General features: G+C 35.3%; 1 protein-coding gene across 1 annotated transcript in view; it reads right to left on the bottom strand.

Annotated features, from left to right (window-relative positions):
- Positions 1 to 15,803, bottom strand: part of LOC148940754 (uncharacterized) — a 48,636-nt gene extending 32,833 nt beyond the window's left edge. Inside the window, exon 1 of the mRNA XM_089105064.1 lies at positions 15,738 to 15,803. Within this exon, the coding sequence (XP_088961190.1) occupies positions 15,738 to 15,742 (5 nt within the window). The 5' untranslated portion in view covers positions 15,743 to 15,803. The remainder of the gene's footprint in view (positions 1 to 15,737) is intronic.
- Positions 15,804 to 27,793: the final 11,990 nt, after the last annotated feature.

The raw sequence follows: 27,793 nt of genomic DNA, 5'->3' as shown, positions 1-27,793 counted from the left end.
AGTTGCTAGCAAAAAACCCGTGTGAATGACTTGAAATAAAAAATTTTAACAAGAAATGGCTGAAAAGTGTTTTGGGGGAGATGGGTATTAGTCTCTCATAGGCGTGTGTTGTCTGAAACCTATGATTTGGGATGGGTGGCTTGCTATTTTTTACTTTTCTGAGCTTTGTACGGTGATTAATTTTACATGACGAGGAGGGTTTCCAGGGGTGAAATTTTCAGGGGGAAATTTTACCGATTTTTTTCCGGAGACGTAAGCTAACTTTTAAATTAAATTTTAGCCCTTTTGTTAATTTTTAACAAGAAGTGGCTGAAAAGTGTTTTGGGGGAGGTGGGTATTAGTCTCTCATAGGCGTGTGTTGTCTGAAACCTATGATTTGGGGTGGGTGGCTTGCTATTTTTTACTTTTCTGAGCTTTATACGGGGATTAAATTTACATAAGGAGGGGGGTTTCCAGGGGTGAAATTTTCAGGGAAAATTTTACCAATTGTTTTTTCCGGAGACGTAAGCTAAATTTTAAATTAAATTTTAGCTCTTTTGTCATAGGGATTTGCTCCTCAAATTTTTAAATTAGAATATGAGTGCGTCGCTTTATTATTATAGACATCAGAAATTAAATTATAAAAAGTTTCTTCAACTGAAAGTAAGGAGCACCATCAAAACTTAAACGGGTAGAAATAGAGACTGTTTCCAAATATTTAGGATTCATTAACTTTAGTGTTGTCAGTCAAAAGCTATGAGCTTGAGAAAATTGCCTGATTATCGAAAAATGGGGAAACACCCTCCAAACGTCGACAGGAATGGTACTGTCTTGAGGGGGGAATTCTTGAGGGGGGTAGGGTATTTTTACATGAAAACAACTTCAACCGTGGCCCACCCTCCGCGATCAGAAATTAAATTATAAAAAAGTCTCTTCAACTGAAAGTAAGGAGCAACATCAAAACTTAAACGGGCAGAAATAGAGGCTGTTTCAAAAGATTTAGGATTCATTAACTTTAGTGTTACCAATCCAAAGCTATGAGCTATGAGAAAATTGCCTGACTATCGAAAAATGGGGAAACACCCTCCAAACTGTGGGCTGAGATTCTATCGAAAAACCCGTGTGAATGACTTGAAATAAAAATTTTTAACAGGAAATAGCTGAAAAGTGTTTTGGGGGAGATGGGTATTAGTCTCTCATAGGCGGATGTTGTCTGAAACCTATAAAAATAAACTATATCCTTAAAATCTGAGCTAATAAGGGTTTTGAACGTAAACTCTACTTTTTTTTGTAAGAAAATTATGGAAAATACAATTCTCTGGTTCAAATGTGAAACTTAAGTCTATTTTTGGATAAAAAATAAAACTATTTCAGTAAATTCTGAGCTAATAAGGGTTTTTGACCGTAAACTCTAGTTTTTTGTAAGAAAATTAGAGAAAATACAATTCTATGGTTCAAATGTGAAACTTAAGTCCGGTTATGGATCGAAAAATAAACTATTTCTAGAAAATCTGAGCTAATAAGGGTTTTTGACCGTAAACTCTAGTTTTTTGTAAGAAAATTATGGAAAATACAATTCGTTGCCTAATAGATGAAACTTAAGTTCAGTTATGGATCGAAAAATAAAGTATTTCTATAAAATCTGAGCTAATAAGGGTTTTGACCGTAAACTCTAGTTTTTTTGTGAGAAAATTATGGAAATTACAATTCTCTGGTTCAAATGTGAAACTTAAGTATATTTTTGAATCGAAAATAAAACTATTTCCCTAAAATCTGAGCTTTTAAGGGTTTTTGACCGTAAACTCTAGTTTTTTGTAAGAAAATTATGGAAAATAGAATTCTCTGGTATAGGTGTGAAACTTAAGTCTATTTTAGGATTGAAAAATAAAACTATATCCGTAAAATCTGAACTAATAATTCAATATTTTTTTTCATAAGAACAAACTGTTTTTTTTTAACTTCGAAATTTTTCAACTTTATTTATTTTTTTCTTTTTGTACATATCTTAAAATGTCAAAATATGCTTACGGTTCTAACAATTGTGCTCTATGATTGGTGAGAGACACGATGTGACTTTCCCACTGGTATTCTATGACCGGTTATCGACACTACCTAGTCTATCGCATGTATTAAATCAGTATTTTTTACGCAGTGGAACGATAAACACATAAGTCATATCTGTTTAAAAAAAAGTGAAGATGGAACATTTTAATAGAGTGTGTTCACATAACAAGGTTATTGTAGCATTGAATGCCGACAAGGAGAAGTATTTAAACTATGAAACAAGTACAAGTGGTAGCACTATTGGAAATGTATGCATGCATTGTCATGATAGTAAGGAATTAAATTTGTTTGGGATACTGAAAACATTCAACTCTTATGATGGTGGTTATGCGAGATTGAGATCTCCAGAGATGATTGCACTCAAAGAGAATGCTAATATAAAAATAATTGTTGAGGATAGAGGACAGCTCCTTGCTACTGCTGTAGGTAACACATTACCTACGGATACATACAATCATCAGCTTTCGGGTATTAGAATTCAACGGAAGGCTAATAAAAGAAAGGCCTACTCTGCTACTAATATCGTAAACCATATCTTGTTTACGTGCCGAAACTGTTACCTGTGTAAAAATAAAATGTTAATAGACAGTGAAATTCCCAGAAAAATAAAAATGGTATTGTCAGAAAATATCACTACGGAATATAAAGATGAAACGATGAAAAACAAAGCACCAGCAAACGTTACTGGCATTGATCAAACAGTCAATGAATCAAATAATACCAAAGACGAAAAGCATATTGAGCCTGTTCATGAGACATCAGTAAAAATTGTGTATGATTCAAAATGGAATAATGATTATTCTACTGATTACGAACTAAGAGAAGACAATAACTACAATATCAAGAGAGAACATGGTGAACTATTTTATGGAACAGATTCAAAATGTCCAAAGTTAATCATTGATATTAATAAAGTATCATAATATATTTTTGTATTAATATTCTACATAGCATTATTTCATTAAAAATATTACATTGTTATGTGTTCATTATTTTTTAGAGTAAGCTAGCATATCAAGCGTTTAGAATGTCCATTAAAACATCGGAGATGTAAGAAAAGGAATTTGCGTACATCTATTGTCAGACACACTATTTCCGTAAAATCTGAGCTAATAAGTGTTTTGACCATAAACTCTAGTTTTTTGTAAGAAAATTATGGAAAATACAATTCACTGGTTCAAATGTGAAACTTAAGTCTATTTTTGGATCGAAATATAAAATTATTTCCGTAAAATCTGAGCTAATAAGGGTTATTGACCGTAAACTCTAGTTTCTTGTAAGAAAATTATGGAAAATACAATTCTCTAGTTCAAATGGGATACTTAAGTCCAGTTTTGGATACTCATAATGATGAGGACTGATGGTTCTAATTCAATATTTTTTTCGTACGTATCTTAAAATGACAGAATATCTTTCTGGGATTAACTTTCTGGATACACAATTCAGAAATTATAAAAAAAAATTGCCATTTTCAGACTTCATTAGCATGCAATAGATACCGAGAGTTCTATGACTTCTCCCCGCAATGAATTTTAAGGGTTTTATGACTCCTCCCCACAATGAATTCAGATGGTTTTAGGAGTCATCCCTCTATCCATAACTTCATTCAACCTCGAGCGAAGGTATAAAGTTTGATGATATATTTCTCTTCTTAACAACTACATTAATAGCTTCCAAGATGATAGGACTCTATGACACAGAATTAATCGGTTTGAAAAAATTATCTTGTGGTGTTATATTTGACTGTGCATTTTAATTATTGTCAATGGAACTCGAAGAATTGACTGCTATCATTGGATAGTGAATTATAACATGATTGAGTATGATAAAAGATTGTGGAGTACTCCATTACATTGAATAAACAAACTTGGATTCTACGATAAAGTGATTACACCACTTAATAATAGTGGTTAGGAACTGAGAAATCTTCAGGAGGAAGTCTGTGAAATTTTCAGCATCTTTGGGGTTGAAGCACTCTATTTAAAGGCTAATTTACCTACATATTAAGTTTTTAATTCAAAAGTGTTACCCTAGAATTCTAACTTTCTGTCTAAAAGAATTTAAGAGTCCTAAATTTGAAGGGGGTTATCACCATCCTGAAGACGAGTTCAGGTTCTTAGCGCACCGGAGGGGGACATTAAATAGTGGAATTTATGGAGAAATTGCTCTATCTTGGACACGTTGAAAATTGTTTGGGATAAAAAGGGAGAAAAAAAAAGAATTGTCCGGTTATCGATATTAGCTAGTTTAATTGCTCTAGCTTGCACACACACACACACACACACACACACACACATCACACACACACACACACAAACACACACACACACACACACACACACACACACACACACACAGACACACACACACACACACACACACACACTCACACACACACACACACACACACATACATACACACACACACACACACACACACACATATACGAAAACACACAATACACACACAAACAAAACACACACACACATACACACATACACATACTAAGACACACAAAAACACACATAGAGAAACACACAAAAACACAAAAAAAACCAAAAAAACACCCAAACAAACACACAAAAAAAAACAAACACACACACACAGGCATTGTTAATTACTTACAGTTTTTTCATAATTCTTTGAATAAAATATCCAAGTAGCTTTTTTCTAGCCAAACATTCACATTTGAGATAGAGAAATTTTTTTTCAATAATTTTCTTAAAAAAACTAGAATTTAAGATCAATATCAACAAATAATCCCCTAAGAAACATCTTCCTTTTAACAAAAAGCCCTATAAAATCGTCATCTAATATCACACGTTTTCCCATTAACAGTAGATCCCCTATGATTCGCTCTTTCTCAAATCCAACCATATTTAAGAGTCCTAACACTCTCACAATCAACTTCAGACTAACCAGAATTTTTTTTTTCTACTCTAAATATACGCTAGTCTCTTCTATAGAAAGAAAAACCGGTCTAATCTAAATTCAAGGTAACAACACATGAAGCCAAAATGAAAAGAAAAACCGGTCTAATCTAAATTCAATGTAACAACACATGAAGCCAAAATGAATAGAACTTGGATTTATCATGATGTATCCGATAAAAACTTCGAATTTTTTTTTTCATAGTTTCCTATAATAAAATTTCTGTATTGTTTATCCAAGAGATGAATTCAAGAAGGAGTTTGTTACTTACTTACTTACCTAGTTACTCACTTACTTACTTACAATTTTTCATAATGACATATCCAACAACGGATGTTGATAAAGATTTTATTCATTCTGATGCCTAGATTTTGTCAATGTTACCACATGTGTCTGACAATAGATGTATGCAAATTCCTTTTCTCACATCCCCGATGTTTTAATAGACATTCTAAACTTTTGATATGCGAGCTTACTCTAAAAATAATGAACACATAACAATGTAATGCATAATATATTTTTAATGAAATACCGCTATGTAAAATATTAATACAAAATTATATTGAGACACATAATAATGCACACAATCACCCTTAAACATCCAGAAACGATGGTCCCATGATATAAAATAGTTTTTTACCATGTCTTATGCATTTATCACAATCAGATATGTCCTTAGGTATCCAGTGTTCGAAGCACCTGACCTCGTCTTCAGGACGGTGATAAACCCCTTCAAATTTAGGAGCCTTAAATTCTTCTAGATTGAAAAGTGGAATCCTAGGGTCACAGTTTCGAATTAAAACTTTATCTGTAGGTACGTTACCCTTTACATAGAGTGCTTCAACCCCGAAAAACCTGCAAATTTCACTGACTTCTTCCTGAACATTTCTCAGTTTTTGACCACTTTTATTATGTTGTGTAATCACTCTTTCGTAGAATCCCAGTCTCTTTATACGATGTAATGTAGTACTCCACAAGCTTTTATCATACTCAAACATATTATAGTTCACAATCCAATGATAACACTCAATTTCGTTGAGTTCTATTGACAATAATAAATATACATGTACAACTATAATGCCGCAAGACGATTTTTTTAAAGAAATAATTTCGATATCATATAGTCCTGTCATCTTGGAGGCTATTAATGTAGTTGTTAAGAAGAGAAATATATCATCGAACTTTTATACCTTCGCTCAAGGTTGAATGGAGTTATGGCTAGGGGGATGACTCCTAAAACCATCTGAATTCATTGTGGGGAGGAGCCATAAAACCCTTAGAATTCATTGCGGGGAGGAGTCATAGAACTCTCGGTATCTATTGCATGCAAATGAAGTCTGGAAATTGAATTTTTTTTTTTAATTTCTGTATTGTGTATCCAAGAGGTGAATTCAAGAAAGATATTTTGTCATTTTAAGATACGTACAAAAAAAAGATTGTATTAGAACCATCAGTCCTCATCATTATGAGTATCCAAAACTGGACTTAAGTTTCACATTTGAACTAGAGAATTGTATTTTCCATAATTTTCTTACAAGAAACTAGAGTTTACGGTCAATAACCCTTATTAGCTCAGATTTTACGAACATAGTTTGTTTTTCGATCCAAAAATAGACTTAAGTTTCACATTTGAATCAGAGAATTGTTTTTTCCATAATTTTCTTACAAAAAACTAGAGTTTACGGTCAAAAACCCTTAATAGCTCAGATTTTACTGAAATAGTGTGTCTGACAATAGATGTACGCAAATTCCTTTTCTTACATCTCCGATGTTTTAATGGACATTCTAAACCCTTGATATGCTAGCTTACTCGAAAAAATAATGAACACAAAACAATGTAATATTTTTAATGAAATAATGCTATGTAGAATATTAATACAAAAACATATTATGATACTTTATTAATATCAATGATTAACTTTGGACATTTTGAATCTGTTCCATAAAATAGTTCGCCATGTTCTCTCTTGATATTGTAGTTATTGTCTTCTCTTAGTTCGTAATCAGTAGAATAATCATTATTCCATTTTGGATCATGCATAATGTTTACTGCTGTCTCATGAACAGGCTTAATATGCTTTTCGTCTTTGGTATTATTTGATTCATTGACTGTTAAATCAATGTCAGTAGCGTTTGCTGGTGCTTTGTTTTTCATCGTTTCATCTTTATATTCCGTAGTGATATTTTCTGACAATGCCATTTTTTTTCTGGCAATTTCACTGTCTATTAACACATTATTTTTACACAGGTAACAGTTTCGGCACGTAAACAAGATATGGTTTTACGATATTAGTAGCAGAGTAGGCCTTTCTTTTATTAGCCTTCCGTTGAATGCTAATACCCGAAAGCTGATGATTGGATGTATCCGTAGGTAATGTGTTACCTGCAGCAGTAGCAAGGAGTTGTCCTCTATCATCAACAATTATTTTTATGTTAGCATTCTCTTTGAGTGCAATCATCTCTGGAGATCTCAAAAATTCAGAGTTGAATTTTTTCGGTATTCCAAAGAAATTTAATTCCTTCCTATCATGACAATGCATGCATACATTTCCAATAGTGCTACCACTTGTACTTGTTTCATAGTTTAAATACTTCTCCTTGTCGGCATTCAATGGTACAATAACCTTGTTATGTGAACACACTCTATTAAAATGTTCCATCTTCACTTTTTTTAAACAGATATGACTTATGTGTTTATCGTTCCACTGCGTAAAAATACTGATTTAATACATGCGATAGACTAGGTAGTGTCGATAACCGGTCATAGAATACCAGTGAGAAAGTCACATCGTGTCTCACACCAATCATAGACCTGCACAATTGTTAGAACTGTAAGCATATTTTGACATTTTAAGATATGTACAAAAAGAAAAAAATAAATAAAGTTGAAAAATTTCGAAGTTTAAAAAAAACAGTTTGTTCTTATGAAAAAAAATATTGAATTATTAGTTCAGATTTTACGGATATAGTTTTATTTTTAAATCCTAAAATAGACTTAAGTTTCACACCTATACCAGAGAATAGTATTTTCTATTTTTCTTACAAGAAACTAGAGTTTACTGTCAAAAACCCTTATTAGCTCAGATTTTAGGGAAATAGTCGTTTTATTGATTCAAAAATATACTTAAGTTCCACATTTGAACCCGAGAATTGTAATTTCAATTATTTCCTTACAAAAAACTAGAGTTTACGGTCAAAAACCCTTATTAGCTCCGGTTTTATAGAAATACTCTATTTTTCGATCCATAACTGAACTTAAGTTTCATCTATTAGGCAACAAATTGTATTTTCAATACCTTTTTCACAAAAAAACTGGATTTTACGGTCAAAAACACCTATTAGCTCAGATTTTCTAGAAACAGTCTATTTTTTGATCCATAACCGGACTTAAGTCTCACATTTGAACCATAGAATTGTATTTTCTCTTATTTTGTTACAAAAAACTTGAGTTTACTGTCAAAAACCCTTATTAGCTCAGATTTTACTGAAATAGTTTTATTTTTAATCCAAAAATAGACTTAAGTTTCACATTTGAACCAGAGAATTTTATTTTTCATAATTTTCTTACAAAAAAAAGTAGAGTTTACGGTCAAAACCCTTATTAGCTCAGATTTTAAGGATACAGTTTATTTTTATAGGTTTCAGACAACATCCGCCTATGAGAGACTAATACCCATCTCCCCCGAAACACTTTTCAGCCATTTCCTGTTAAAATATTGTATTTCAATTCTTTCACACGGGTTTTGCGCTAGAATCTCAGCCCACAGTTGGAGGTTGTTTTCCCCGTTTTTCCATAATCAGGCAATATTCTCAAGCTCATAGCTTTGGATTGGTAACACTAAAGTTAAGGAATCCTGAAGCTTTTGAAACAGACTCTATTTCTGCCCATTTAAGTTTTTATGTTGCTCCTAACTTTCAGTTGAAGAAACCTCTTAATAATTTAATTTCTGATCACGGGGGTGGGCCACCTTTGAAATTGTTTTTATGTAATAAGATCCTACCCCTCTTCCATGGAGAATTCCCCCATCAAGACAGTATCATTCCTGCGGACTTTTGGAGGGTGTTTCCCCATTTTTCAATAATCAGGCAATTTTCTCAAGCTCATAGCTTTTGACTGACAACACTAACGTTAATGAATCCTAAATCTTTGGAAACAGTCTCTATTTCTACCCGTTTAAGTTTTGATGGTGCTCCTTACTTTCAGTTGAAGAAACTTTTTATAATTTAATTTCTGATGGCTATAATAATAAAAAGACGCACTCATATTCTAATTTAAAATTTTGAGGAGCAAATCCCTATGACAAAAGAGCTAAAATTTAATTTAAAATTTAGCTTACGTCTCCGGAAAAAAAATTGGTAAAATTTCCCACTGAAAATTTCCCCCTGAAAAACCCTCCTCCTTGTGTAACATCACTCCCCGTAAAGAGCTTAGAAAAGTCAAAAATAGCCAGCCAATCGTCCCAAATCATAGGTTTCAAACAGAACACGCCTATGAGAGACTAATACCCATCTCCCCCATAACACTTTTCAGCCATTTCTTGTTAAAAATTAACAAGAGTGCTAAAATTTAATTCAAAAGTTAGCTTACGTCTCCGGAAAAAAAATCATTAAAATTCCCCCCTGAAAATATCACCCCTGGAAACCCTCTTCCTCATGTAAAAATAATCCCCATAAAAAGCTCAGACAGGTCAAAAATAGCAAGCCACCCATCCCAAATCATAAGTTTCAGACAACACACGCCTATGAGAGACTAATACCCATCTCCCCCAAAACACTTTTCAGCCATTTCTTGTTAAAATATTTTATTTCAAGTCATTCACAAGGGTTTTTCGCTAGCAACTCGGCCCACAGTACAGCATTATAAGTACTCTAAGAGATCCTTCTGCCACCTCCCCACCACTTATGTATTATACGGAACACAACAAAGGAGTAAAGCTTTTCGTTATTACAACTCTTTTCATGGTATGTACACTTCTCTCAGTAAGATACTCTTCGTATAGTATAACGTTAAACTATTTCAAATTGACAACGATATTCGATCATCCCTTATGTATTATACAGTTCACATTGAAGAAGTACAGGTAGGTCAAGTCATATTTTTTTCCGGCCTTCCATCATTAGATATGCTGGTTCAATTACATATGCGCTGGAACAGCAAAAGATCACTTAGATTGCCATGTTCTAGGACAAGGGGCTATCTTAGCTGATAACCCTTAATTCGCGAATCCCTTACCTCTTTTTTGCATATGTCAATTGAACAATTCTGATTATAGCGCCCAATTTTTTAATAACAAACTACTCTCGACTTACACTCCAATCCGAAAATCCCTTACCCGTTTATTGCAAATATCAATCAAACAAATCTGATTGTGGCGTCCAATTTTTTAATAACAAACTACTCTCGAATTACACTCCAATCCGCAAATCCCTTACCCCTTTCTGCAAATGTTAATCAAACAATTCTGATTGCAACATCCAATTTTTTAATAACAAACTACTCTCGAGTTAAGGCAATCTTCCAAATAACATGTGTGCCTGCTCTTTAGCTAAAGATCGCTTTTTAAAATGTCTACTCTTGTGCAATTCTTATCAATAACAAAAAAAACAGTTTCTTGTATGGTTCATATCTATTACACTTTTGATAGTGTCAAAGGCGTGGGTTTTCCATGTATTTTTTCATGTATTTTTCGAATCAGCACCTAGGTTACTACTCTAGTTGCCCTCCATTTTTTTGTCACTTAAAAAGGGAACTAGAACTTTTAATTTCCGTTTGAATGAGCCCTCCTACGATATTCTAGGACCACTGGGTCGATACGATCACCCCTGGTAAGAAAACAAAAAACAAAAAAACAAATAAACACGCATCCGTGATCTTTCCTCTGGCAAAAAGAAAAAAGTTCCATATTTTTATAGATTGAACAATAAAACCTGTGGAATAGTGTTCTCTGATATACTGAATCTGACTGTGTGAGTTTCCTTAAGATTCTATGGCTTTTACGGGGTGTTTCTCCCTTTTTTCGAAAATCTGGCAAATGTTCTCAGGCGCGTAACTTTTGACAGGTAGAACTAAACTTAATGAAATTTATGTATTTGAAGTCAGCATAAAAAACTCCGATTCTCTTGATATAACTATTGGTATCAAAATTCCGTCTTTTAGAGTTTCGATTACTATTGAGCCGGGTCGCTCCTTACTGAGTGGACCGTGTCTAGGCGTTCACCCCCCCCCCTGAAAAATAGCCTCGGAAATTTTATCCTCGGATAATCCCCCCCCCCAATATTCTCTCTGGATAATTGCGGGTGTTCATTAGAAGGGAAGTTACCCATTGTAAAGGACAATAAGGGTTCAGTGTATTAATAACTATTTGTTTTTTAAGCTGCTACACCGAGCTTAGATCCAAAAATATAAAAAAATATGTAGTGTCAACTAAAAAAATATATAGGGTAATTTAAAGAATATCTTTTTTTATGTAATTTAAAGAACATGTAGTCTAACCAAAAAAGATATTTGGGTATTATGCCGAAATAAAAGAACTATCTACTTTAAGGGGCAGGTTTCTTTTGTTTTTGCTTAATGCTATATAAAGGACACACACACACATATATATATATATATATATATATATATATATATATATATATATATATATATATATATATATATATATATATATATATATATATATATATATATATATATATATATATATATATATATATATATATATATATATATATATATATATATATATATATATATTATATATATATATATATATATATATATATATATATATATATATATAATTTAAAGAACATGTAGTCGAACTAAAAAAAATATTGGGTATTATACCGAGATAAGAGAGGTACCTACGTTGTACTTTCTGTTTGGCTGATCAATTTTGTGTGTGAGCGAATTTTCAATAGGAAGGGGGAAATTTTCCACGGGGGTATTTTCTGTAGGGGTATTTTACAAGGAGGGGGTATTTTCTGAGGGATGTTTTTCAGTGGGGTAAACGCTGGCTCCCAAGTGGATGAATAGGTTTTCTATATTGCTTTGGTAACTTGAAATTAGGGCTTGTTCAGCCTAATTCATTAAAATAAATGGACCCTTGTTTTGTTAATGTCTATTTTACAAAAATTAATATTTCCGATTTTCTTAATAGTTGTTTCATTTTTTCCGCCCACAGAGGAATTACTGACAGGTTGCTCTCAACGGCAAATTATTAGCCATGGCCACATATTTTTCTACAAAGTGAATTAGGTCAGTGATTTCTGATTTGATTTAGGTCACCACTCGCCTTTATAGACCACGTGACCAAATTTTCAGCAGAGCTGACTTTCTTTCTAGAGGTTAGCCATAAGCTCCAGCTGTAATGCCAATCATTGTACCTGAAATTGATAAATTGTTCCCATTCTATTGATATTGAGCAAAAATTCTTATTTTTGTTCTCATTATCATGTATTTGAATTCTGGGCTATTTCTAGCGAGATCAGATGGTCGTTCGGAAAGCAGAAAGGTTTTCGCATAAGAAATTTGATAACTGAAGTAAAAAGCATAACTTTATTTAACTACTATTTGATATACTTAAGCACTTTTCATGACGTTTCACAAGTTATTCTAAGCTTTTTGAATACACAGTTGGTGCCAAACTGTTGAACCAGTCGAAAACAGCATCTCAAAAGTTCACCATCGCTGCCATTTTCACCCACAAGTCTTTCATTTTGGGGAATAACTGATAGTCACTGAGGGCTAAGTCTGGACTGTAAGGCTGATGCTCAAAGACTTTTCACTTAAACTTTAAGTCTTTCGTCAATGCAGTCGAGTGAGCATATACATTGCTGTGGAGGAGGATGATGTCATTGGCCAGCAATACGCCCTTTTTTGTTTTGGATCGTGCGGCAAATTTTGTGTAACGTGCGACAGCAGGGATATGCAGTTATGGTCTCAACTTTGGCATGAAGTCAGCAAGAAAATCAGCCCTATGATCCCAAAAACACTGTAGACATAACCTTTCGGGTGCTGAAAGTTCTTTCTTTTTTTTTGGGGGGGGGGGAATATGAATGGTGTCACTCCATTTATTAGTACTTTATTTCTGGAGAAAGCACTCACCACGAGCAATTTGAATCAAAAGCTGATTGCCATTTGTATAGTTTTGACTGAGGAAAGTTAGTGCAGCTTCCAATCTTGAACAAGTGTTTTTGCAACTTCTGAACATACTTCACCACTGAAAGTATCGAGTAAGACAGTTCTTTGAATTTCAGGATAGAATGCAGCCTGTCAATTGTGAATCGCTTATTCTCTTGAATTTTCTTTTTAACGAGGCCCTTTCCGTAGCAGGATCATTAAATGCATTTTAAAGACACACAGCTCACCAATAATCGACTTTGGTGGATTTTGCCTTGAGCCATACTGAAGCGAAACAATACCAAAAACCAACAAAGATAAAAATCTAAAAAAAAAAAAAGCCACAGTCTCGTTTGTTTGTTTTTTTTTTTAGATTTTTCTCTTTGTTGGTTTTTGTCATGGCTGGCCAGTTCGGCTTAATATCTTTCATTTGAAACAATACCAAGGTCATAGCCGGGTGGCTATGAAAATTACTCCATGACTGGTCCCTCCACCAAAAATGGGGCCTAATTTTTTCCTGATTGGCTTAAGATTTGTATCCATAAGACCTTGGGTTAAGGGGACCCCAATTCAGGGCAAAAATACAAAAACAAACAATGATTGCCCCTTATATAGGGCTGACAAAGGGATAGAAAAGGCACTAAAAATATGTTCACTCACTACTTCGTATAGAAAGAGTGGCTGTAGAAACTCAGGAGGAGGCTCATTCGATTACGGATCGGAAGTTCTAATGCCCTTTTAAAGAGCCAAAATTAATTTGAGAGCAGCCAGCCTCCCTCCAGGGCCCTTTCCCACTACTTGGGTTCCCCGCAACATCTACGATATCAGATTAAAATTTTAAGATATTCATGTTCCGGAATCATTAAAGGGCTAATAGGGTTGTCTATAGGGTTTACATCACCTTATAGCACAGGGGCAATAGCATTTAGTGATGTAAATTTTTCACTAGTAACAGATACGTTTCAGAATAAAAAGTGGCCCTGTTTGGCCTTTATTATCGAATCATCTAGGAACTCCTAGGGATCGTCTGCTAGTTGACGCCCAGAGTTTTAAGGGTATACTCTGGAAAAGAGAAGCACGCCTGACTAAATTCAAAGACATTGTATACGTCCTGAGTTTTCAGTTTTTATGCAATATGTCGGTAATGGCTTAGGAGATTGTGTTGAAACTTCGAAGAAGTGTTGGGGAGATCAAGTGAACTTGGACAAGTTGGGAGAAGGTTTTGAGGTCCATCGACACACTATATGTATTCAAGTCACCGAAATAGCATATTTGCGGTATTACGGGAACAGCTTGGGGCATAGAGTTGAAAACTTTAGGTTTTTCTCAGGAGATGGAAGAGGGAATGGTGGGGGAGAGGACTTCAAATTCTGCTGAGAGAGAGGGAAAAGGGCAAAACACTTTTCGTCTACAATCCGCCAAAACGTTTTTGCGCTGTGAGCTTCTATGGGACTAATAATCTTTAAATGGCAAAGTATCGAGGTGTCCATCCCCACCCCTTTGTACATACAAAAGTTGAAAAAAAAACTCATTCACTTAAATATGAGCCCGAACCTGTTGACCATAAGGTGACCAACTAGAGTTTTAGCATTAATGCCTTCCAAACCGAAAATATACTCAGAAACTTTATCATTCATCATGAGCCATCTTTTCTACCAGAATAAATAAATTCTGAGTCGCCTAATTTCTTGCTTTCTAACCCTAGAAGGTTAGCTTCTGACACTCCTAAGAAGTCTATTTGAAACTTCTGAATTTGTCAGTCGATATATCAAGACGATAGTTCTTTTTCAACGTTGTAACGCTTCATGTCACGATTTTCTTATTATTCAAATCACTGCAAGTCCACACAAGTCCAGGTACAGGGGTCCACGTACACAAGTCCAGGTTTTAGACTAATAAGTTCTTCTCGAGTCTACACAAAGCGCTTAAGTCAGCTTAGAACCAGACAACAAGAAGTGTCCGGGACCTCCAGCTAAAGGAAGTCTTGGGGCTATCTTGGCCTTTGGCTGCTACATCGTTTACCACATCTGGAGATGCTCACAGCAATGACTGCTCACCACAGGAGATGCTCTAGAGATGATTACCACATCACAACAATAGTCACACCCTGCGTAGTTGATATTCACCCTCCGACTCATTTTACCATCTCTGACTCATTTTATATTCACACTTGAAAATATTGCACTACAATGGGGAGGCAGTACATCATTAATAACATAGCTAAAAAGAGATTATTCAGCCCCCCAAAAAAAGTCCACCCAAATAAGCAAAACCTAGAAAAAGTATCCATTGATTTACATCCTTTGAAATGCAATGTCGTTTACTAAGGCTGAAATTTATTCAAAGAGCACCACTCCTCAAGATAACCCCATAGGACTTTTAGTAGTCACGGTTCAGGTTAGACAAACTGGTGAAAGTTCCACCCCGGCACCAAAATGAAGTCATGTAAGCAGGGTTTCCCTTTAGGATAGGGACGAAAAATGAAGTGTATGACAGAATGGAGACCCCAAACCATCTGACAATACTGAAACAGCTCCCACCTTTTATACTCGGTCTATCCTCGTCAGGGAATTACTCAGGCTAAATAATAGGTGAGAACTTATCTCGAAATACTCTCAAAAGTATAAGAAAACTTACAACATCACGTCAAGCTATTAACTTATCAATAAGACTAATCACTTGCCTATTTAATATAGAACCAAACTATACCGAAGTAACAGTTTCAAAAATTTTGGTTCAACGGCTTTAGCGCATTCATGTAACAGTTACGTTCCACCCTATGAAGCATAAAATATAAAACATATGATCCATGTTCAACAATATAAATTTTAAACTATTTAGTCATGTTATATTTCAAGTAAAGTGCCAGAAACGATAATACTTATTGTGGTGAAAAACTTTTTAGGAGTATCGAGCAACCAAACTGTTCTAAGTTTGAGAAAGTATTTACGCAATGTCAACTAACATCAAATATACGCTCTTATAAAATATCCATGTTTTTATTTAACCACAGGTTCCTTTGATATCCAGGGGAGGCCTGGGCTACATATCCACCCAAAATATTATATCCTTTACTATGTTACGTTGCATCTTTTTTCAGCAATTCACATGTCTTGAAATATTGAAAAACTCTCCTTCCCTCCCCTTAATTAGAGAAGTCTACATATTGGGATGCGATTTTTTTTTTCTTCTGAAGGGATCAATTCATTTGGGCCTCATAAAATTCTATTAGTGTTTCTGAGGAAGCTGCACAGGAATTTAAAAATATTTCTAGAACTGTGCATGGTAAATCCTAATTTTACCGTAGCATTTTTGTTTAAGGAGGTGTTTTAAACTCCTTCTTCTATTATAACTTTATTTTTCCTGAATATATTCCAATTGAAAACCTCTCCTCACCATCGCTGCTTCCTTCACAAAATTTAGTCCCATGGAAAACTTTCTGCATACATCTGAACTAAAATACCCACTGAAAAAAAGCTTTTGTCCACTGAAGCGATGGGATATCAGAGGTATATTAATAACTTAAAATCTGGGCCGTATTCAGGATTTTTTTTTTTTGCCAGGTTTTTTGTCCTGGGTTACAAACAACTTTTAAAAACGCATCGAAACTTTGTTTATATTCATTTTTGCTACGTTTTAACGAGACAGAAAAACATTTTATTGGGGGGGGGGGGTCAAACCCCCGTCCCCCCTAGACTCCCCCCCTAGATACGTCCTTTGTTTGGAATTCCAAATTTAATTCGTTTATTATCTTTTTGATGTTATATTCTATCCTTTAGGACGACTATTAGTTGAAACCATGCGCATTTTTGCTGCTCTGACATTAAGATATTATATTGTAAAGTTCTATAACTTTTAACACGACGATGGACATAGAGATAGGTTTTTTCATTGAAGTCTAAGCAACCTAGTTGTTTTTAATTTGCCGAGACTTTAAGACTTTAAGAGATATTCCCAAATTACCGAAATGTCTTCAGTGAGCTTTTGAGCTAATTAAAAAAAAGATATGAAAAAGAGGATAACCCGCTCTTATCTCAAAATGCTCTAAAAAGTAAAAAAAAAAAAATAGTGTTTTTCCTCTCACCCAGAAAAATCAAAATCTTGCAAAACTAAAAATGTGCGTGTGTAGGGGTTGTGATAAAAATAGTTGTCCTAAATAAGTCATGACGGCCTCATGTTTTCTCTTATAGTCTTTAGACTTCATTTCTAGTCCTCTATGTTAAGTCTTGAAATTTTTAATTTTATGAATAGCAAGGGGAAAAAAATTAGCACCTTCGAAGATACAAGCGTTTCTAAAAAGTTTCCTTAGTCTTCGATAAATCGTGTGATCATTTTAAATGATTCACTCTAACGGTTCTCACTCCTAAGAATTTTTCATGAGACCACGCCTACCTCTCCTTTGAAATCAATCAACACTCATACCTTTGGCGGTAACTGGGGAATGGATCTTTGAAGACTGTTGTTCTTAGACCTAACTAAACGAGGCTAAGTGAAATTTTTCGAAAAATTACATGATCAAAAACACTATTCGAAATTTTGGTATATTGTTTATCCTCTTAGTTTGAAATTGTTCTCTTAGTTAAATTTATAGATTTTTAGCTGTATATGGATGTTGCACCCACTAAGTGGAAAAAGATCCCCAAAATTGCCCAATCTTACGAATGATCGGATGGTGTGACCTAATCACCAAACTCGGTGATACATTACTGAAAACAAAGAAAACTAGCAGAAAAGCTTAAAAAGACTTCACAACTATTGCAAATACTCATCAATAATAGGATCTATGTCAATTCGAAGTGAACTAAAACTAATTTTAAAACAATTTTTCAAACAAAAATCCTAAAAGGAACATAAATTGATAAAAATATAAAAGTTAAACTGAAAACGAACGATAATTGTCAAAAACAAAAGTGAACTGCAGACCCCTAAACTTTCTACGGGCTAGAGCATCAGCTAATCAGAGGCAACGCTATAGCGTTGCCTACTGTAAAGGCCGTACGGCTCCAAAGTTTTATTATTATTATTATTAATTTTTTTTCACCCAGAGGCACTTCATATAGAGGGGGTCGTCGTAGAAACTTCAAAGAGGGCTCATTCGAATGGAAATAGAGAGTTCTAGTGCCCTTTTAAGGGTCAAAAGTGATTAGAGGGCAAGTAGCACAGCCCCCTCCCCCCACGCCCATCATTACCCGAAACACATCCAATCAAAATTTTGAGACAGCTATTTTGTTCAGCGTAGTTGATTTCCAAATAGAAAATATGTTTTTGAGGAGGACACTCCCCCCAACCCTCAGGGCAAAGGTTTTAAGTTATGCCCGGGGGCCATATAAGAACAATGTTGGCACAATGTATTATTTAGTATTTTTTTTCCTTCAGAGCAGGGCACTTCGTATTGAAGAAGTTGTCGTAAAAACTTCGAAAAGGGCGCATTCAATTGGAAATTGGAGTGGCTTGTGCCCTTTTTAATAGTCGAAAGAGACTGTAAGGCAACAAAAACCCCTTCCAAGCCCACCATTTCCCAAAACACATCCAATCAAAATTTTGAGATAACCATTTTGTTCAGCATTTGATTTCAGTTGATTTCAAGATAGAACTTATGTTTTTGAGGAGGCCACTCCCCCACAGCCCTCAGGGCAAGGGTTGTAAGTTATGCCCAGGGGGTATATAAGGTTTTTATACATGACGTTGTCGTAGAAACTTCAAAAAAGGCTCATTCGATTGGAAATTCAAAGAGCTGGTGCTCTTTTTAATAGTCAAAAGTGATTGGAGGGCAACTAACCCCCCTCTCACGCCCACCTTTTCCCAAACACATCCAATCAAAATTTTGATATAGCCATTTTATTCAACGTAGTTTTAAGTTCTGGAAATTAGGTCTTTGAGGATAACGATCCCCCACAGCCCTCAGGGCAAGGGTTGTAAGTTGTGCCCTGGGAGCATATAAGGTTATGTATAGACAGCGTTGTCGTAGAAACTTCAGAAAGGGCTCTTTCAATTGGAAATTTAAATGACTAGTTCCTTTTTTAATAGTCGAAAGTGATTCTTAGGCACTTGACACCCCTTCCACGCCCACCATTTCCCCAAACACATCCAATCAAAATTTGATATAGCCATTTTGTTCAACGCAGTTGAAAGTTCTGGAAATTATATGTTTGAGCAGGATGCTCCCCCCAGAGTGTTCAGGGGCAAAGTTATAAGTTATTCCCTGGGGGCATATATGGTTCTTATGGAAGGACTGGTCATATAAACTTCAGAGAAGGCTCGTTTGATTGGAAATTGAAAGTTCTAGTTCTCTTTTTAAGCGTCAAAAGATATTGGAGGGTAACCAGCTTCCCCCCTCCCAAACCTCTTTTTCCCAAATGCATCCAATAAAAATTTTAACATAGTTTTTTTGTTAAAAATATTTCAAAGATCATATAACAAAAAGTCCGATGTCAACACAACCACCCAGGGCCCGGGGCCAAGGGTTGTAAGTTATGCCATGGGGACATATAAGGTTCTAATGGAAGGGAAGCTCGTATTAACTTCAAACAGGGCTCATTTGATTGGAAAAAGAGATTGGAGGGCACCTAGCCCCCCCCCCCCACCTCCACGCCCTTTTTCCCTCAAACCGATCCGATAAGAACTTTGAGATAGTTTTTTTTTAAATAGTTCAAACACCATATAACGAAAACTCCGGGGTCGAAACAGCCCCCCCAGGGCCCGAGGGCAGGTGTTGTAAGTTATGCCCTGGGGGAATATATGGTTCTTATTGAAGGGATGATCGTAAAAACTTCAAAGGGGGCTCATTTGATTGGAAATGGAAAGTTCTAGTTCAATTTCTAAGAGTCAAAAGATATCCGAGTGTAACTAGCCCCCCCCCACCCTTTTTTCCCCAAGCCCATCCGATAAAATTTTTATAATAGCCATTTCATTAAAAATAGTTCAAAGGTCAGATAAGAAAAATTCCTGTGTCGACGGAACCCGCCAGGGCCCGGGGGCAGGCGTTTTGAGTAATGCTCAAGGGGCATATATAGTTCTTACGGAAGGTATGCTCTTATAAAATTCGGAGAGGGCTCATTTGATGGGAAATTGAAAGTTCTTGTTCACTATTTAAGAGTCAAAAGAGATCTGAGGGCAGCTAGCCCCCCTCCCTCCCCCACGCCCTAAATGCATCAGATAAAAATTTTTAGATAGACATTCTGTTAAAAAAAGTTCAAGTTTCTGATAACAAAAAACTCCGGTGTCAACACAGCCCCCCAGGGCCCGGGGGTAGGCGTTGTAAGTTATGCCCTGGGGGTATATATGGTTGTTATGGAAAGGATGCTCGTATAAACTTCCTAGAAAGCTCATTTGATTGGAAATTGAAAGTTGTAATTCACTTTTTAAGAGTCAAAAGTGATTGGAGGGCAGCTAATCTCCCCCACACTCCATTTATTTTTCCCAGACGCACTTCATACAGAAGGGGTCATCGAATAAACTTCAAATGGGACTCATTCGATTGGAAATTGAGAGTTCTGGTGCCCTTTTCAAGATTCAAAAGTGATCGGAGGTCAACTAGTCCCCCCAAGCACTTTTTCCCAAAATAAATTTGATAAAAAGTTGAGGTAGCCATTTTGTTAAAAATGGTTCAAAGATCATATAAGAAAAACTCCATCACATATGGCCATTTCGTTGAAAATATTACAAAGGTCAGATAAGAAATACTCCTGTATCGACACCCCCCCCCCAGGGTCCGGGGAAGACTTTGTAAGTAATGCTCTGGGGGCATATATGGTTCTTATGGAAAATATGCTCCTATAAACTTCGGAGGGCTCATATGATTGGAAACTGAAAGTTCTCGTTCACTTTTTAAGAGTCAAAAGAGATCGGAGGGCAACTAGCCCCCCTATCCACGCCTTATTTTCCTCAAACCCTTCCGATAAGAACTTTGAGAGAGCCATTTTTTCAAAATAGTTCAAAGGTCAGATAACAAAAACTCCAGTGTCGACACATCCCCCCAGGGCCCGGGAGGCAGGCATTGTAAGCTCCTGGCAGGCATTGTAAGTAGGTTTTAGACTCTTACAGTGAGAGAAGGAAGTCATACCCAAACTCTTGTTTGTGGTGATTTTTTTTCGTTTCAAGCTTGATTTGCATATTCAATTTAATTTTCATTCGTTTTAAGATTTATTTATTAAATTACATTAATGTCTACTGCATGATTGATTGCATTGATTATTTATTTAACTTCTGTTCGTTTTAGGTTTCAATTATACCTCGATGTGAAAATATTATTTTTCGTTATAGTATTGATATGCATAATCACTCTATTTTTTACTTTCTTTCATATCCATTTAAACATTTATACCATTGCCTCTTATGCTTTTTCGTTATGATTATTTGGTTAATTTCTGTTGGTATTGATATTAATTTGTTCTTAAATATTAATTTCTTGGCTTGTCGATTTCGAATTTTGACATGTGTTTTTATATGTTTATCGCAATTTTGAAAATGACTTTAAATTTATTTTAAAAAAAATATTTTATGATATTGTTTTGTTAATTAACATTCAGAAAAGATCTATTTATTAAATTTTTAGTGTTGCTTCCAATTAAGCTAATGCAAAACCAGCGAAATCAGCAAACTTGTGAGACATCTTTGTGGGAAAATGTTAATAATAAAATATGTGAAACTCGAAAATAGTTACTCAATGCAAACTAAAAGATACTCATTTAGTGAGCACACAAACAAAGATATGCGGATAAATGTTCTTTACTGGGGACTGTTTGAAATTTTAATGATCTGATTGGATGTCATAGAATAGAATTTAATTTAAAGATTTCTTTTACAGCATGGTTTCTGAACTTGAATTTTGCGTCACAAATAGCAGTAGTACATATCTATCGTATTGAAAATTTCTGTCATGGCTTATGGTCACGTCAGTACAAAATGCATAAACGAAATGAGTTTCATAAATAAAATTTCTTAAATGAAATGAGTCAAAACTTAGTTTAAAAATCAAAAAACAGAAATAGAATTAATGACTAGTTTTCCTGGCCATTATACAATTCAACAAAACTCGGAACAAAACATTTGCGATATCTTTCATGTTTAGCAGGAACTGGTGTCAATTTGGGCACTTTATACGGGAATGTCTGTTGCGGGCGGGATGGTAGGGCTCGGGGATGATCAAACCTAATCGGGGAACAGACAGGGTCTTGGTAGGGAAACGGAGGCACCGGTGATTCCTTCTCGCGTCCAACGTGGTGAGTTCGAAATTACTTAGTAGATAATGATATGAAATTTTTACCTCATCATTTATAATTCTAAGTGCTCGTTTTCGGAAATTTCAATGTTATACATATGCTCTGAAGAAAGACCGAAATGCCACGCTGGACAAGCACACTCCAGTATTGGCCGGATAAAAGAACAATAAAGTCGGAGAAGATACTTAGGGAGGCAAGAAAATTTCATCAAAATTTCTAGGAGGGAAACCGACTGAAAAGCTTGTTTTAGGATATTTGGGACATGGGCATCCCACTTCAAGTCAGCAGTAATGTTCACCCCAAGTAGTTTAATGCAAGTAACAGAGACTTTTGGAGAAAAGGGGCTTGTGAAAGAAGAGGATGATTTAAAAAAATTAACTGTCATAACTGATTATTTTTTAGCATTAACTTATATCTTCGACAAAGAAGCATCCTTTGAGAAATCGTCGAGTAATGTCATAATTGAGCTTTTAATATTTCGTCAACAAACCTCAAGATAGGTCGTCCACATACTTCCATCGATCTGTGTGGTCAGTCATAAGGAATAAAATTGGACCCCGCAAAAGATAAGAAGGGGATCGGAATAAACTTATCTAATATTTGAGCACAGAACATTTAAAAAAAAGAGGCAACAATTTTAACTAAAAAAGGACTCACTTGAAACTTCGTCAGCAGTTTATTTACAAAGATATTGTGGTCAATTAGGTCGAACGCTTTCTGGACATCGACTCACAAGAGATTCAACCAAGTATCAGGTTTTTCAAGGTTTTTAAGAATGGTGTCAAGAAGACTAACAAGGTAGTGTGAAGTAGATGCCTCCTTTAGGTTTCCAAACTGTTGTATGTCAATAAGTTCAAGTATCTCTGCCTTTAAACATTTAGCTAAGAAACCCCTCGTACATTTAAAAAAAAAAAGTGAAGTCAAGATGATTGGTCGTACTGCAGTAAAATTATACTCCCTTCTTTTGGGTTTGAGTAATATAACCCAGCTTCCAGCACGACAGTCAACATCCAGAATTACCAATATCATCAAAAGTCCTAACAAAGGGTGTTGATACTTTATAAGGGAATGCTTTTTTTAGATCAATTGGGATATCAACGGTAGGCTACCTATACTAGTTTTTTCAGCTTCTATGTTTTTTTTATATATATACGAGCCATCTTCTATTTCTGTCACTTTCTTCAACCATTGCTGAAACCCCTCATGTTTGAGGGGTTTCAGGTTACTTGAGTTTTTTAGAGAACTAAAATACCATGCTAAAATCTATTGATTTCATGGTCGGCGAAAGACTATTGAAAGCCCTATAAATTGGTCTTGTATGGTAGTTGCAGATAAAAGTTCATTAATGGTAGTTGCAGATAAAAGTTATTATGCTATATAAAATTTATAGAGACAAAAAGTAAAAAAAAATACATGAATAGTATCAACAGTTCCATTTTTATTGCCATAGAGCACTTACAGATAGTAGAAATTATAAAAAGCACTTAGGTATGAGCAGTAACTTTTAGAAGACTCACTAAATATTCCTCTATAATGGTGTGGTAGCTTGCTAGTTCTGCTAATGGTGCAACAGGATGCTGTTGACCAGACGATCTATAAAACTTGTCAAAGCGGCTGGGAGGGAGATTATACGGGATGGGTGATTGCAAACCTCCAGTTATGGATTTTGGACCATAGGTATTACAAGGGTACCCTTTTTCTGCTTCCAAGATTTTACACTTGAGACATGGCACCAAAGATGTCTTTTTGAGCCTTAAAAATGTAAAATGTTAAAAATGTTAACATATTTCTATGTTAAGACACTTTTTTTTAGTTTTTAACTGGCTGAGCACATTGTACCCGTTATTGGTAGATTTCATTGAATACAGAAATGACATAAACATATTTGATGGATTGAGCAAAGGAGCTTTCTTGATTAAGAAAAGGAAAAAACTTACTTTATAATGGGTCCAGTCCAAATTTACCATATCGTCTGCTGAAAGCGGTTTTCCCGAATATAACAATTTTTGTCGAAACTTAGTTGCAAACACTATCTTGTGTAAAAAAAATCTCATTCGAATGGTCTAATTGACATTCGTTTAATACGTCTCTAAATATCCGTAGTTTGCAGTTCTTGTTTGCCGAATCGCATATTGTTTAAAGTGGTTTTGTCGAATCGCATTTGCATTGTCCGTTTTGCCGAAAGTTGCTGATTTGCTGAACGCGAACTTGGAGAAGAAAAAGGCAATCCTTATTATCTTGGTGAGCAAGATATTCAGTTATGAGGCCTACATTGAAGCTTCCCAACCATTATATCTCATTACTGTGGTGCCAAAACCAACAAAAAGTCCCTTGACCCTTCACTCAATATAAAAAAAAAACGTATTCACTATGCGAATATTAAGTGTACAGAAGATGATAAGCTGCCTCTCAAGGAACATATATACAGAAAAAGTTTCAATAGTGACTTTAATCTTGCATTTCATGTTCATAAAACTGACACATGCAATGTTTTTGAAGAAAAAAAGGTGGCTGAAAAAATGATACTGAATTATCTGAGGAGGTCAAAAGCTCCCATGCAAAACATGTGAAAGGAAAACTAGAAAGAAAAGAAGAAAGAGATAAAGACAGGGCTTCGGATGATCCCATATTATGTTTAGATCTGGAAAACATTTTTTCTTTGCCAAAAGGGGATGTTTCATCCTTATTTTTACAAAAAGTAGATCACTTGCTTTAATTTAACTGCTGTTCTTACCTTTCGCTGACAAACAGGAGAGTCAATCAAGAAAGTTTACTGTTATCTGAATGTCTTACTGGTAGAAATGAAAATGAAACTACCAGTGGTCTTTGTGCTATCCTTAATAAGGCCTGTACTGCCTATCCTGACATCAGAAAGTTGGTTACATGGTCAGATTCATGTGTGCCTCAAAATCGTAATCAAATAATGAGCTACACGGTGCAAGACATCCTGAGGAAGTATTTGCACATCCAGAGTATAACAATGAAGTATTCTGAGTCTGGCCACTCGACAATTCAGGAAGTCGGTGCTGTTCAGAGCGTCATTGAGGGGTCTTTGAAGCACAAGGAAGTCTTTTCGCTACTAGACTTGAAAAAAAACTTTTCATTGTTCGGCCCCGTGACCCATTTGTCATTATTCAAATGACCAAGCAGAAGTTTTTGATTACGCCAAAACACCCAAGTGCTATAAGTATAACTTAGCGCCATTTTCAAAGGTGAAGTTACTAAAGTTTAAGCAAGGACTATGCAAAAGGGTGTTTTATAAAATTTCGTTTGCGGAAACTACTCCTTCTGTAGTGCTGATTGCATCAGAGGCTAGCCTAAAGAGGCCATTGCCCAATGTTTCAGCAGTGATTGTTGTGGAAAGTTTCCTGCCTCTTGTACCTTCTAGTACAGCAGTTGTGCTGCCAACAACAGTAACTAAAAGACGTAGAATCGCTTTACCGTTTCATGCCAGCAGCATATGTGAAAAGTCTTACAAGAAGTTGTAACAGAGCTGAGGTACCTAGTAGTTCATCTGAAATCACAGTTTGTTCCAAAGAAGCCTCTACCTCCGAAGGTTAAAAATTTGAAATTCCAAGGAGCTTCTTGCTAAGCGAGACCTCCCGCTGATCTTTTGCTACATTTTACTTTAAAACACCAAGTTAATTGTCGAAATGAAAATTTTTCTATCACACAAATACGTTTTGCCGAAAGTTACATTTCTAATTCACGCTGAGCCAAATCCGTTTTGCCATATCTTACCTATGTTCCTGAATTTTCAGGGGGTTTTGCCGAGGTTGATATTCATTCCATTTTATCGCAGGAACGGCTCACCCTAGTCCAATAAAAAAAAACACAATAATATATGCAATTTTTCTTCTGAATTTTAAAACAAAAATTATCGCTCTAGCCTCTACCTATAGCCGATTCTGCGATTCAAATATCATAATTTTCAGTCGTTTTTCTCGGATTTTTGGAAAAACAGATTCGGCAAAACCGCTTTCAGCAGAGGATATATTAAACACTGAACATCAAAGCTGTGAATGAATACTCTTAAGGATGTTGCTAGTAAAATAAAACGACAATAAACAATCAATAAGATTAGTCTCTTTCTGCCAATCGCTTATGAAATACTGCTTTATGCAAATCGCTACGTACAAATTTTATCATCCCAGTCTCTCTAAAAATTCATTAGCTATTGTTTCTAAGACAGACATAGAATAGTTTTTGCTTTTCATTGGCTGTCGGTAAAGTGGCTGCCTTGCTTTCGATAATTAGCTTCCAGGATAATTCATTTCCTTGAATTTTGTGAATACTATTAGAAATGCTAACGGAATCAATATGCTATTTTCTCGAAATTCATGATTTTGAACCCATGTGATGCACTGACTCCTAGCGAGGGTGCGAGTGAAACAGTAGTATAATGGCTGGAAACTTGATGGTTTCATTTTATGCCCTTCTTCCTTGAAATTGGGATTTTTCAATTCGTCATTACTGTGTTATGCAGAGGGCATCCTGAATCTCAGTTATACTGCAGCGGATCAGGAAAATTTTTGGTATGCTTCAAGACAAATACCTCAAGGTTAGACCTCAGTTTAACTGGAAGAAGTCGAAAACTGTACATCTCTCGCTAAGAGAACGTGGAAGCTCACCAGTTCAACCTGCGGATTACATAGTACATCTGGGCCTCCTCATCAGCTGCTCCCTATGAAACACGAGGTTCCTTCTTATTGAACATCTTAACCGTCTATTCCTGCAATCTTATGCCACTAGCTAGCTTTTTAGCTAGCTAGATTATGCCACATTTACTAGCTAGCTTTTACAATGCAGGAGCCTTCCTCCTGTCTCAAATTTTGCCCCATTTTAGAAAATCCTGATAAAACTAGACTAATCCTAAACATGTTCGATGTTTCCCCGTTTCGTAATGTATTTACTACGTCTGCCACCTTGGCACAGAAACACTCAGAATAGTCTCAAGTTACGAATTTGCGCCCCCCGTACATGCTATCTCACAGGTTATTGCCAAACACAACAAAAAAGTAGCTGACCACGAATTGGGCTCATTTCTAGTGGAGTGACTGATTTACTTTTTTTTAAATACTTTATTACAATCAAACAGATGTTAACACAGAAGAGTAGCGAGTCATTCATGGTATTCCCAGTTTATCTTGTGTATAATTCACAGTCAGGAGTTTGTATGCATTGAATTTACTATTATTCCTTGTTTTTTAAAGTGCAGTTTCATTTATTTTATATGAGATCTGTTTTTTTTCCTCACGTTTATAATTCGTTGTTCGTCTTCAAGTCAGTTGGTTTTCTTGTTTCTTCTCTTGGTTTTCTTGTTTCGTTTTTTTTTTTTTTTTTTTACTGTTGGGTGCAGAAATTACTGCATAACAGGTTTTAAAAGAAAGAAACAAACAAATTCGATGAATATAAGAAAGTAAATCCAAAACCATAAAATCTTAAGAGATTTTATTGCTAGATTGAAAAATA

The sequence above is a fragment of the Artemia sp. Qi Xiang Cuo genome, chromosome 19, assembly GCF_049724085.1.
Source record: "Artemia sp. Qi Xiang Cuo chromosome 19, ASM4972408v1, whole genome shotgun sequence".
NCBI classification, from domain to species: Eukaryota; Metazoa; Arthropoda; class Branchiopoda; order Anostraca; family Artemiidae; genus Artemia; species Artemia sp. Qi Xiang Cuo.
This window is presented reverse-complemented; position numbering and strand designations above follow the sequence as displayed.